This window comes from Schistocerca nitens, chromosome 12, assembly GCF_023898315.1.
Source record: "Schistocerca nitens isolate TAMUIC-IGC-003100 chromosome 12, iqSchNite1.1, whole genome shotgun sequence".
In the NCBI taxonomy this organism is placed as follows: Eukaryota; Metazoa; Arthropoda; class Insecta; order Orthoptera; family Acrididae; genus Schistocerca; species Schistocerca nitens.
This window is the reverse complement of record NC_064625.1, coordinates 142,489,908-142,503,089: the sequence shown is the minus strand read 5'-3', so window position 1 is coordinate 142,503,089 and position 13,182 is coordinate 142,489,908. Positions and strand designations below refer to the sequence as shown.

At 45.0% G+C, this 13,182-nt stretch overlaps 1 protein-coding gene across 1 annotated transcript in view; it reads left to right on the top strand.

Annotated features, from left to right (window-relative positions):
• LOC126215319 (aminopeptidase N-like) overlaps positions 1 to 13,182 on the top strand; it is a 287,758-nt gene that overhangs the window by 189,181 nt on the left and 85,395 nt on the right. Inside the window, exon 10 of the mRNA XM_049942000.1 lies at positions 6,757 to 6,937. Within this exon, the coding sequence (XP_049797957.1) occupies positions 6,757 to 6,937 (181 nt within the window). The remainder of the gene's footprint in view (positions 1 to 6,756; positions 6,938 to 13,182) is intronic.

Genomic DNA, 13,182 nt, shown 5'->3' with positions numbered 1-13,182 from the left:
ATAAGTCATTTTCTTCGAGGTGATTCATATGTTCGAGCACAGTATATGCTCCAAAACCCTACTGCAAATTGAGGTCAGTGATATGGGTCTGTAATTCAATAGGTTACTCCTATTTCCTTTCTTGAATATTGGTGTGACGTGGGCTACTTTCCAGTCTTTAGGAACAGACGTCTCGTCAAGTGAGAGGTTGTATATGATTGCTTAGAATGGCGCTATTGTGTCCGCATACTATGAAAGAAACCTGTTTGGTATACCATCTGGACCGGAAGACTTGTCTTTCTTAAGTGATTTGTTTCGCAACACCTAAGATATCTGCTTTTATGTCACCCATGCTAACAGCTGTTCTGGCTTCGAATTCTGGAATGTTTACTTCGTCTTCTTTCGTGAAGGAATTACGGAATACTGTATTTAGTAACTCCTCTTTAGTGGCACCGTCATCGGTAACATTTCCATCGCTATAGCGCAGTGACGGCATTGACTGTTTTTTGCCACTGGTGTACTTTACATACGACCAGAATCTCTTTGGGTTTTCTACCATATTTTGAGACAGTGCTTCGTTGTGGAAACTATTAAAGGCATCTCGCATTGACGGCCGCACTAAATTTCGAGCTTCCGTGAAACTTAGCCAGTCCTGAGGATTTTGCGTTCTTCTGAATTTGGCATGCATTTTTCGTTGCTTCTGCAACAGTGTTCTGACGTGTTTTGTGTACCATGCTGGATCAGTCCCGTCTCTGAGTAACTTATGCGGTATGAATCTCTCTATTGCTGTCGACACTGTATCTTCGAATTTGAGCCGTATGTGGTGTACACTTACATAAGTAGCATGGAAAGAATGGAGACTCTCACTTAGGAAAGCATCAAGCGAATTTTTATCTGCTGTTTTAAATAGATATATTTTGCGTTTATTTTTAGTGGATTTCGTTGATGTGGTTTTGAGCCTCGCTACAATGAACTTGTGTTCACTAATCCCTGTGTCTATCATGACGCTCCAGGATTATTTGTGGCTAAGAGGTCAAGTGTGTTTTCGCAACCATTTACAATTCGTGTGGGCTCATGAACTAATTGTTCAAAGTAATTCTCAGAGAAAGCATTTAGTACAATTTCGGAAGATGTTTTCTGCCTACCACCGGCTTTGAACATGTATTTTCGCGAAGAAATCGAAGGTAGACTGAAGTCTCCACCAATTATAACTGTATGAAGTAGCGGTTCGTTTTGACAAAGCAAACCGTGGACATGATTGTGGTCGTCGGAAGGCTAATGTTAATGATAACAGTGAAACTAAAGCAGAGTTAGCTACATAGGTGTCCTGCATTGCTTCAGAAGACAAAATAAATATCCAAAAATTCTTATCAAGAATAACTGGCAACATGAGTAATTTGGATGTAGGTACCTTCGGAGTAGCGAGGCAGCTTAAATCGCTTAATAAGGGCAATCCTCTAGTCCAGAGTGTGTCACAGCAAAGTTACTTTCAGAGTGTGCTGATACAATAGTTCCATACTTAGCAATCGTTTACAACCGCTCCCTTTTCGAAAAATCCGTACCTAAAACCTGAAAAGCTGCACAAATCACCATTACTCATAGAGGACGTAGGACTAATTCGCTGAATTAGAGACGCATATCAAATGGTGCAAATGGCTCTAAGCACTAAGGGACATAACATCGGAGGTCATCAGTCCCCTAGACTTAGAACTACTTAAACCTAAGTAACCTAAGGACATCACAGACACCCATGCCCGAGGCAGGATTCGAACCTGCGACCGTAGCAACCGCGTGGTTCCGGACTGAAGAACCGCTCGGCCACAGCGGCCGGCGACGCATATCACTAACGTCAATTTGCAGCACGATTTTTGGAACATATACAGTGTTCGACTATTATGAGTTACCTCGAAGAAAACGATTTACTCACGAATAGCTAACACGGATTCGGAAAATATCGTTCTTGTGAAACAGAACTAGCTCTTTATTGTCGTGACGCAAAGAGTGCTGTCGCCAGGGATCGTCAAACTGTTTCCATATTTTTAGATTTCCTCATAAGCGACTTTTAATCAAATTGTGCGTCTATGGAGTATCGTCTCAGTTGTGCGACTGGAGTCGTGATTTCCTGTCTGAGAGGTCTCAGTTCGCAGTAATTGACGGAGAGAGTAAAACAGAAGCAATATCCTGCGTTCCGCAAGGAAGTGTAATAGGCTCTATACTGTTCCTGGTCTATATAATGTGAGCAGTCCTCTTGGACAGTTTGCAGCTGATGCTGTCATTTACCGTCTTGTATGGTCATCAGGATAGATTAGCATGGAGAGCTGCATCAAACCAGGATAATGGAATGTAGTCGAATTAAGTCAGGTGATGCTGAGGGAATTGGATTAGGAAATGAGACACTTAAAGTAGTAAAGGAGTTTTGCTATTTGGGGGAGCAAAATAACTGATGATGGTCTAAGTAGAGAGGATATAAAATGTAGACTGGCAATGGCAAGGAAAGCGTTTCTGAAGAAGAGAAATTTGTTAACATCGTGTATAGATTTAAGTGTCAGGAAGTCGTTTCTGAAAGTATTTGTATGGAGTGTAGCCATGTATGGAAGTGAAACATGGACAATAAATAGTTTGGACAAGAAGAGAATAGAAGCTTTCGAAATATGGTGCTACAGAAGAATGTTGAAGATTAGGTAGTTAGATCACGTAACTAATGAGGAGGTATTGAATAGGATTGGGGAGAAGAAAAGTTTGTGGCACAACTTGACTAGAAGAAGGGATCGGTTGGTAGGACATGTCGTGAGGCATCAAGGGATCACAAATTTAGCATTGGAGGGCAGTGTGGAGGGTAAAAATCGTAGAGGGAGACCAAGAGATGAATACACTAAACAAATTCAGAGGGATGTAGGTTGCAGTAGGTACTGGGAGATGAAGAAGCTTGCACAGGATAGATTAGCATGGAGAGCTGCATCAAACCAGTCTCAGGACTGAAGACCACAACAACAAATGGTCATCATATGATGAAAATGAATTGCAAAATGATTTAGAGAAAATATTTGTGTGGTGCAAAGAGTGACCATTGACTCTAAATAATGAGAATTGTGAAGTCATTCATATGAGTACTAAAAAGGATTCACTAAATACTTGGGGATTACAATTACGCGTCGTGGCTTTTGTGTGGTAGTCAAGACGAGGGGGGCTAACCTGTCGCACAACTTTTACCTACGTCTATACTCTGCAAACCACAGTAAGGTGCGTGGCAGAGGGTACGTCCCATTGTACCACTTATTCCAGTTCCATTCACGTATGAAGCACGGCTAGAATGATTATTTAAATGCCTCTGTGCGGGGTGTAATTATTCTAATCTTGTCCTCAAGATCCCTATGTGAGCGATACATATGGGGTTGAAGTGTATCCCTAGAGTAATCATTTAAAGCCGGTTCTTGAATCTTTGTTAATTGACTTTCCCAGGATCGTTTAATCCGTTCAAAAATGGGTCAAATGGCTCTGAGTGCTATGGGACTTAACATCTTAGGTCATCAGTCCCCTGTTTAATCCGTCTTCAAGAGTTCAGTTCCTTCAGTATTTCACTGACACACTCCCATGGATTGTATAAACATGTGACCATTCGTACTGCCTTTCTTTGTATACATTCAATATCCCCTGTTAGTCCTATCCAGTGTGGATCCCACACACTTGAGCAATATTCTAGAACCGGTCGCACGAGTGATTCGTAAGCAATCTCCTATGTAGACTGATTGCACTTCCCCAATATTCTACCAATAAACCGAAGTCTATCATTTACCCACAACTGAACCTATCTGATCATTCTATTTCATATCCCAGTGAAGTATTACACCCAGCCGGTAGCTGTGTTCGACGGGTTCTAGGTGCTTCAGTCCAGAACCGCGCTGCTGATACGGTCGCAGGTTCGAATCCTGCCTCGGGCATGGATGTGTGTGATGTCCTTAGGTTAGTTAGGTGTAAGTAGTTCTAAGTCTAGGGGCCTGATGACCTCAGATTTTAAGTCTCATAGTGCTTAGAGCCATTTGAACCATTTTTGAAATTGTTGCCCTCATTTGTTGCAGCTTATGTCACAAACTATTACGTTCTCATCATTTTCTTGGGACTGATCGCATTCACATACTAACACCTAAATCGGGCAAGGAGGCATATCTCACTCTCTTACAAGACGTACAAATTAAGTGCGTCGATAAGAGATTCTTGTCATATGAGACACTTACTGGCATAATGTCATGTATGACGCACCAAACGTGTTTTCTGGAAGAGGATTTGGTTACCTTGTGGCCCTGTTATCAAACGTTTGCGGTTCCCATTCGAAAGAGTAATTGTGCAGAAACAACTGTCAGCCAAACGCAGAGATTTCCATAGACTCTGTCTCATCTACTGCCTTATAAATGTACACTGTCCCTCATATGTCTCCTCATCCTTAACGATTATGTCGGAACAACATGGCAGAAACACACGTTCCCACCATAATAAAATCCTCTCTGTTCCAATGCATCGCTCAGTCACCTTCTCCAAGTCCTTTACAGTAGCGGGAACTCGATTCTGGAATAACCTCCCTCGTTATGTTAGAGAACTTAAAAACATGTCCGGCTTCAAAAAACAGCTAATGACGTATTTACTTAAGCAACAGTAATTCCTTCCTCTTTACATGAATGCACTTCACCTCATTACTTCCCTCTTTCCCCCTCCTTAAATCTCCCTTCCCCAAAACTCGCTATACTAGTATACATCTACTTTACACACGAAGATATTAATGTACATCTTGTAACCTCCCCACAAAATATAATAAATAATATAAAAATATCCTCATTTAGTGTAACCTCAAAACAGAAAAATTCCTTAACCTCTCAACAGTAAAAAAAATTTATAATTATGTCGTTCACATACAGTGTAATGTCCTAACAAAAAATAAATTCATATAGATTTAAGTGTCAGGAAGTCGTTTCTGAAAGTATTTGTATGGAGTGTAGCCATGTATGGAAGTGAAACATGGACGATAACCAGTTTGGACAAGAAGAGAATAGAAGCTTTCGAAATGTGGTGCTACAGAAGAATGCTGAAGATTAGATGGGTAGATCACATAACTAATGAGGAGGTATTGAATAGGATTGGGGAGAAGAGAAGTTTGTGGCACAACTTGACTAGAAGAAGGATCGGTTGGTAGGACATGTTTTGAGGCATCAAGGGATCACAAATTTAGCACTGGAGGGCAGCGTGGAGGGTAAAAATCGTAGAGGGAGACCAAGAGATGAATACACTAAGCAGATTCAGAAGGATGTAGGTTGCAGTAGGTACTGGGAGATGAAGAAGCTTGCACAGGATAGAGTAGCATGGAGAGCTGCATCAAACCAGTCTCAGGACTGAAGACCACAACAACAACAACAACAACCTGGTAATAATACAATGTAACTAACTTCTCAATTAAATTGTCGCTCACTTATAACTTTTCAATAATTGACTGTGAATTTAACCTGGTAAATTTTGGACGTCAGCAGTGCTGCGTCATGGCCCTGAAAGATTATTCTGAATAAAAAAGAAAAATTCTTACCTCAATGAAGTCGCCGGATAACGCATATATATCTGCTCTTACAATAAATTTTTCTGCACAGCTCTGTGCAATGCTGGCCGACCTATCTGTCATTTATGAAAGGAAACAACTGATTTTTCTTTTGCAATAATCGGGATGATCATGGATTGGAGAAATTAGTAAATTCTTTAAATTGAAATGAATGGTTGTTAAAAGTTACTTTTTATGAGGAAGATTATTATTAGGAGATTTTTTAAAACATTTACATGGGACTTGAGATAACAATACTACATATGCGCGAGGCTGCTTTTTACCTTATACAATAATGCTCAGGCTCCGGCATCGCTGCACCACGACCGGCCCAGCCAACACGATACACCAGACCAGACCAGGGCAGACTGCTCGCTAGCAACAACTTACTGCCACAGCTACACAGTTCCTACTGCAGTCAACACTGCTCTCTGGTCAGCGATTCTCTTATACCTCGCATATCGCAGGCAGCGCGTGAGCAATACATCGAAATTACATCTGCTCGGACCTCTTACAAGCTGCACAAATCTTCATTACTATTGCCAATTTTTCTCATGTTTATCATTATTATTTGATTTTTATTACTGTTACTATTATTGCTTTTATCATAATTTGTATGTATAGCACCTGTTGTAAAAATACTGCCAGCACTTACTTTGTTAGGTCTTAGTCATAGCTCTTTATTCATATTGTCACTAGAGTAATCTAATTTTCTTCTTTAAACTATTGTCATGATGTAACTCTGATGTGTGAATTGCTGCATGTATGAAACACTGGTCCGATGTAAGAGAGGGCCTGACGGCCCTAATCTGATCAGGTTAAATAAATAAATAAATAAATTATAGGTCCCTAACAGCGAGTAGCCGGAAAAAAAAGAAAATTGGCACGAGGGAGGTTAGATCACAGCCCGCCCATTTGGCAGTCCAACACTGTAACCACTTAACCACAACGAAGTTGCTTTTTAAGGCTTCTATATATTACACTTCTTGTCCCTGGACCGTTCCCTGCTTCAGTTTTGCTTTTTTGTCACAGTGCAGTACACCTTCTTCCTGTCCTCGTGCTTGATCTCCATTCAGTGTTTGACGGGCTGTTGACTGGGCCCTTTTACCACTAAATGTGAGGGGGTCCAATGAGGAGGTACCCCTGTAAGTAACGCCAGCTAATGGTATCTGTTTACTTACAAATGCACGTGCCTCCTGCAGAGCCTACGGCGCAGCCACAGAGACAGACCTCTTCGCAGCACTCGACGCACAGATTGGAGGTACCAGGGGTTTCCAGACGTTCAAGCTGGGCGACATCTTCCTCGGATGGACTCGCAACGCCGGTTACCCAGTCGTCACTCTCACCAGGGACTACAACACCAACACCGCCAGCATCAAGCAGGTCAGTAACGATTACACCCACGTCTACACCCCACCACCACACATGGTTATGGCAGAGTGCAGACAGAAAGCTTGTCCCACAGCTGCGACGATGGCGGGATTGGAAGGGGGACTGCATTGTGGAGGGGGGGGGGGGGGGGAGTGCAGGGTGAGGCCTCAGCTGTGAAAGGCCACTGTGTGGCAGGGGACAGATGAAGCCTAAACACAAATGTATGAGGGTCATTCAATAACTACAAATTGGTGTGGACGAAAAAGTGTTTATTTTTACAAAACAGAGCACTCCGTCGTCAGGCCACGAGTGGCCTACCGGTACCATCCGACCGCCGTCTCATCGTCAGTGGAGGATGCGGATAGGAGGGGCGTGGGGTCAGCACACCGCTCTCCCGGTCGTTATGATGGTATTCTTGACCGAAGCCGCTACTATTCGGTCCAGTAGCTCCTCAATTGGCATCAAGAGGCTGAGTGCACCCCCAAAAATGGCAACAGCGCATGGCGACCTGGATGGTCACCCATCCAAGTGCCGACCAAGCCCGACAGCGCTTAACTTCGGTGATCTCACAGGAACTGGTGTATCCGCTGCGGCAAGCCCGTTGCCCTTTTATTTTTAGAAAACCATACTTTTTCTACTTTTCAGCGTAGTCCCCTTGAACGTTTGTGCACTTGTTCCAACGGGCTACAAGCTTCATTATTCTGGCTCCAAATAACTCTTTATCTCGATGTTTGATCCAATTTCTCACAAACTTTTTCACGTCCTTATTGTCCTGGGACCCCTTCCCATAAAATGCCTTCTTCAGTGCTCCAACCAAATGGAAATGACTAGGTGCTAAATCAGGACCGTAAGGGGGATGAGGCAGTACTTACCAGCCCTTTTCGTCGATGGTTTCACGGGTTATTTAGCAATATGAGGACGTGCGTTGTCTTGCTGGAGAATCACACCTCTCCTCTGATACTCTCGACGTCTCTCTCTCATGGTTGGCTTCACCTAGTTTAAAAACAAATCCGAGTAGTATTGGCTGTTCATTGTACGCTGCTCTTCGGGATAATACCAAAAAACTGGACCTTCAGCATCCTAAAACACCGTCAACAGGACTTTTCCTGCTGATACTTGGTTTTTGAATATTTTCTTGACAAGCGAGTTGGTGTGTGCTTCCACTCCATGCTTTGTCTTTTTGATTCTGGCTCATAATAGTGAACCAAAGTTTCATCACAAGTTAAAATTTTGTTGAGAAAGTGCTCACCTTCTCTTTCGTAACGTTGCTTTAGCTCTGTGCACACTCTCAACCTTGTTTCCTTATGTAGCTGCGTCAACTCCTTTGGGACCCATCTTTCGCATGTATTGCGGTACTTCAGCTTGTTACAGATAATGTTATGAACTGTACCAGTACTAACTAGAACTTTATCAACCATCATTTCTACAGTCACACGGCGGTCGGCTCGAATCATGTCATCAATTCGACTTTCAAGTGAGGGAGTTGAAACTGCTACTGGTCGGCCAAAACGTCAGTCACTGAGTCACGACCATTAGTTTTACAAATGTTGACCCTAACATTTGTAAAACTCTAATTCCTCACTCTCACACTCCACCCTATTGGGAGAGAGGGAGAGTTTTAGTCTTAGCGAATCCAAATTTACGAAGTAAATAAGTAATTTTTATTTATCCGTAACCATTTTCCACGCAAAAATGAGAACATGGATTTTCTTGAATTACACTCCTGGAAATGGAAAAAAGAACACATTGACACCGGTGTGTCAGACCCACCATACTTGCTCCGGACACTGCGAGAGGGCTGTACAAGCAATGATCACACGCACGGCACAGCGGACACACCAGGACCCGCGGTGTTGGCCGTCGAGTGGCGCTAGCTGCGCAGCATTTGTGCACCGCCGCCGTCAGTGTCAGCCAGTTTGCCGTGGCATACGGAGCTCCATCGCAGTCTTTAACACTGGTAGCATGCCGCGACAGCGTGGACGTGAACCGTATGTGCAGTTGACGGACTTTGAGCGAGGGCGTATAGTGGGCATGCGGGAGGCCGGGTGGACGTACCGCCGAATTGCTCAACACGTGGGGCGTGAGGTCTCCACAGTACATCGATGTTGTCGCCAGTGGTCGGCGGAAGGTGCACGTCGACCTGGGACCGGACCGCAGCGACGCACGGATGCACGCCAAGACCGTAGGATCCTACGCAGTGCCGTAGGGGACCGCACCGCCACTTCCCAGCAAATTAGGGACACTGTTGCTCCTGGCGTATCGGCGAGGACCATTCGCAACCGTCTCCATGAAGCTGGGCTACGGTCCCGCACACCGTTAGGCCGTCTTCCGCTCACGCCCCAACATCGTGCAGCCCGCCTCCAGTGGTGTCGCGACAGGCGTGAATGGAGGGACAAATGGAGACGTGTCGTCTTCAGCGATGAGAGTCGCTTCTGCCTTGGTGCCAATGATGGTCGTATGCGTGTTTGGCGCCGTGCAGGTGAGCGCCACAATCAGGACTGCATACGACCGAGGCACACAGGGCCAACACCCGGCATCATGGTGTGGGGAGCGATCTCCTACACTGGCCGTACACCACTGGTGATCGTCGAGGGGACACTGAATAGTGCACGGTACATCCAAACCGTCATCGAATCCATCGTTCTACCATTCCTAGACCGGCAAGGGAACTTGCTGTTCCAACAGGACAATGCACGTCCGCATGTATCCCGTGCCACCCAACGTGCTCTAGAAGGTGTAAGTCAACTACCCTGGCCAGCAAGATCTCCGGATCTGTCCCCCATTGAGCATGTTTGGGACTGGATGAAGCGTCGTCTCACGCGGTCTGCACGTCCAGCACGAACGCTGGTCCAACTGAGGCGCCAGGTGGAAATGGCATGGCAAGCCGTTCCACAGGACTACATCCAGCATCTCTACGATCGTCTCCATGGGAGAATAGCAGCCTGCATTGCCTGTGTCTATGTGCCTGTGATTCTGTCAGTGTGATCATGTGATGTATCTGACCCCAGGAATGTGTCAATAAAGTTTCCGCTTCCTGGGACAATGAATTCACGGTGTTCTTATTTCAGTTTCCAGGATTGTACAACGCCAACTACAAAGAATCAAAACAAATGTTTAAGACAAAATGTACGTAGTTTTTTTTATGTAGAATCTGATTCTGCAACAAAAAGTGGGGGTTCCCATGTGAAATTTTAAAGTTGCCTCCCGCTCCACCCCCAGAGGGCTTGGTGGCAGGCTAATTTTAGCACTAGCAGATGTCCCCCTCGAAAATAATCAACTTTGGATTCTACAAATTTTTTCGCGTGAAGCTTATTTTTCGAGTTGTTTTGGTTTGTCAAAATTTACACCCTGTATAATATACAGGGTATTTGTGGAGGAAATGTCATATTTTAAACAGTATAGTATAAGTAATTCTGAACAAAAAGCGGTATATGAATATAGGTGCGCAAATGCTTCGTTAAGAAGGTATGGATATTGAAAGGAACTTACATTCTGCAAAATTGATGTGCACAACCTGAATGTACACGCAATACGACTGGTCCGTAACGTGATTTTCTTGCAAACAGTGCTATGCGACCTACCACGTATAATGGTCATGTGACGTACGTAGTACAATCACCTGTTGTTTGCGCAGTTGTGCCGTGTAAGCCGCATTGTGTAATGTACCGGCGACGGATCGGTTAGCTGTGTAGTGTATGGTGTTAGCTGGAGGCCCTAGTGCCGGCCGGGGTGGCCGGGCGGTTCTAGGCGCTACAGTCTCGAACCGCGCGACCGCTACGGTCGCAGATCCGAATCCTGCTACAGGCATGGATATGTGTGATGACCTTAGGTTAGTTAGGTTTAAGTAGTTCTAAGCTCTAGGGGACTGATGACCTGAGAAGTTAAGTCCGATACTGCTCAGAGCCATTTTTTGGAGGCCCTAGTCACACGACATTATTATTTTAACAGTCTTCGTACAAACGCTGCTAACAACGCCACACGTCTACAGTACTGAGGAATACGCAGATATAAAACCATATCTGCAATAGAAGAAAGCAAAAGGCGCTTTCCGACTTGACGATCACCTGATCACAGGCTGTTTGCCGAAGTGTTTATCACTTTGCGTGCAACAAGCTCTCTTCCAAGTAGACATTTTTCGTCTGAGCGTGCACGTCAGCAAACATTGCAAGAACAGGAAGAAATATCGCCAGGTGTCGAGTGAAGTCCCAGTACGAGCATACGAAGAATGTCCCTGCTTATGAACGTCCCACAGACATGTGTATGGGAAACATTACATGAGGAAAACCTGTATCCATTTCACATACAGCTTGTCCAAAAGCCGGCCGGTGTGGTCGTGCCGGTTCTAGGCGCTTCAGTCTGGAACCGCGTGACCGCTACGGTCGCAGGTTCGAATCCTGCCTCGGACATGGATGTGTGTGATGTCCTTAGGTTAGTTAGGTTTAAGTAGTTCTAAGTTCTAGGGGACTGATGACCACAGATGTTAAGTCCCATACTGCTCAGAGCCATTTTTTTCGTGTCCAAAATCTCCACGTTGGCGACAATGCCCAACGACTTCAATTCTGCCACTGGGTAATTGAGAATAGTTATTTGCTTCCATACATACTATTCACTGACGAAGCCCAGGTTTCACGACATGGAATAAACAACACACGCAATAATCATCGATGCTCACGGGAAAATACACACGCTTCAGTGAATAGCAATTTCAAGGTCCGTTTTGCCGTAAATGTTTGGTACAGCATCATCGGTAACCTATTGATAGGTCCATTTATTATCAATCAGCGATTGACGGGAGAGAGGTACCTGCATTTTTTGGAAGACTCATTTGTGGAACTATTGGAAGACGTTTCTTTAGCCAACCGAACTGGAATGTCAACATGACGGTGCCCCTCCACATGTGACCTTAAGTGTGAGGGACCAACTCAACCGCACCTTCCCTAATCGCTGGATTGGCCAAGGCGGTGCTATTAACGGGGCTCCAAGATCACCTGACCTTTAGATTTCTGTTTATGGGGTTGGATGAAATCAGAGATGCACAATGAGAAGGTAAATACACGAGATGAACTGCTTCGTCGCATCATGAACGCTGCAGAATTGATTGGGAACCAACCACAGGCAATGGCACAAGCAACACAACATGTTATCTCGCTAGAGCGCTAAAGTGCATTGACGTTCATGGTGGGATATTCGAACCCGTTTCGTGAAGCGAACAACGTCTGTACAATAAGTGTTAAAGCCGTTTGTAAAAGAGGTGATACATCTTTTTAACTGAATACATGTAATATGCATGTTGTAATGCATTATGTACTAAATAGCACTCCGTCTTCAGGCCACGAGTGGCCTACCGGGATCATCCGAGCGCCGTGTCATCCTCAGTGGAGGATGCGGATAGGAGGGGCGTGGGGTCAGCACACCGCTCTCCCGGTCGTCATGATTGTATTCTTGACCGAAGCCGCTACTATTCGGTCGAGTAGCTCCTCAATTGACATCACGAGGCTGAGTGCACCCCGAAAAATGGCAACGGCGCATGGCGGCTGGATGGTCACCCATCCCAGTGCCGGCCACGCCCGACAGCGCTTAACTTCGGTGATCTCAGAAGTTAAGTCCCATAGTGCTCAGAGCCATTTGAACCATTTTTTTGAAATATATATATATATATATATATATATATATATATATATATATATATATATATATACTCCTGGAAACTGAAATAAGAACACCGTGAATTCATTGTCCCAGGAAGGGGAAACTTTATTGACACATTCCTGGGGTCAGATACATCACACGATCACACTGACAGAACCACAGGCACATAGACACAGGCAACAGAGCATGCACGATGTCGGCACTAGTACAGTGTATATCCACCTTTCGCAGCAATGCAGGCTGCTATTCTCCCATGGAGACGATCGTAGAGATGCTGGATGTAGTCCTGTGGAACGGCTTGCCATGCCATTTCCACCTGTCGCCTCAGTTGGACCAGCGTTCGTGCTGGACGTGCAGACCACGTGAGACGACGCTTCATCCAGTCCCAAACATGCTCAATGGCGGACAGATCCGGAGATCTTGCTGGCCAGGGTAGTTGACTTACACCTTCTAGAGCACGTTGGGTGGCACGGGATACATGCGGACGTGCATTGTCCTGTTGGAACAGCAAGTTCCCTTGCCGGTCTAGGAATGGTAGAACGATGGGTTCGATGACGGTTTGGATGTACCGTGCACTATTCAGTGTCCCCTCGACGATCACCAGTGGT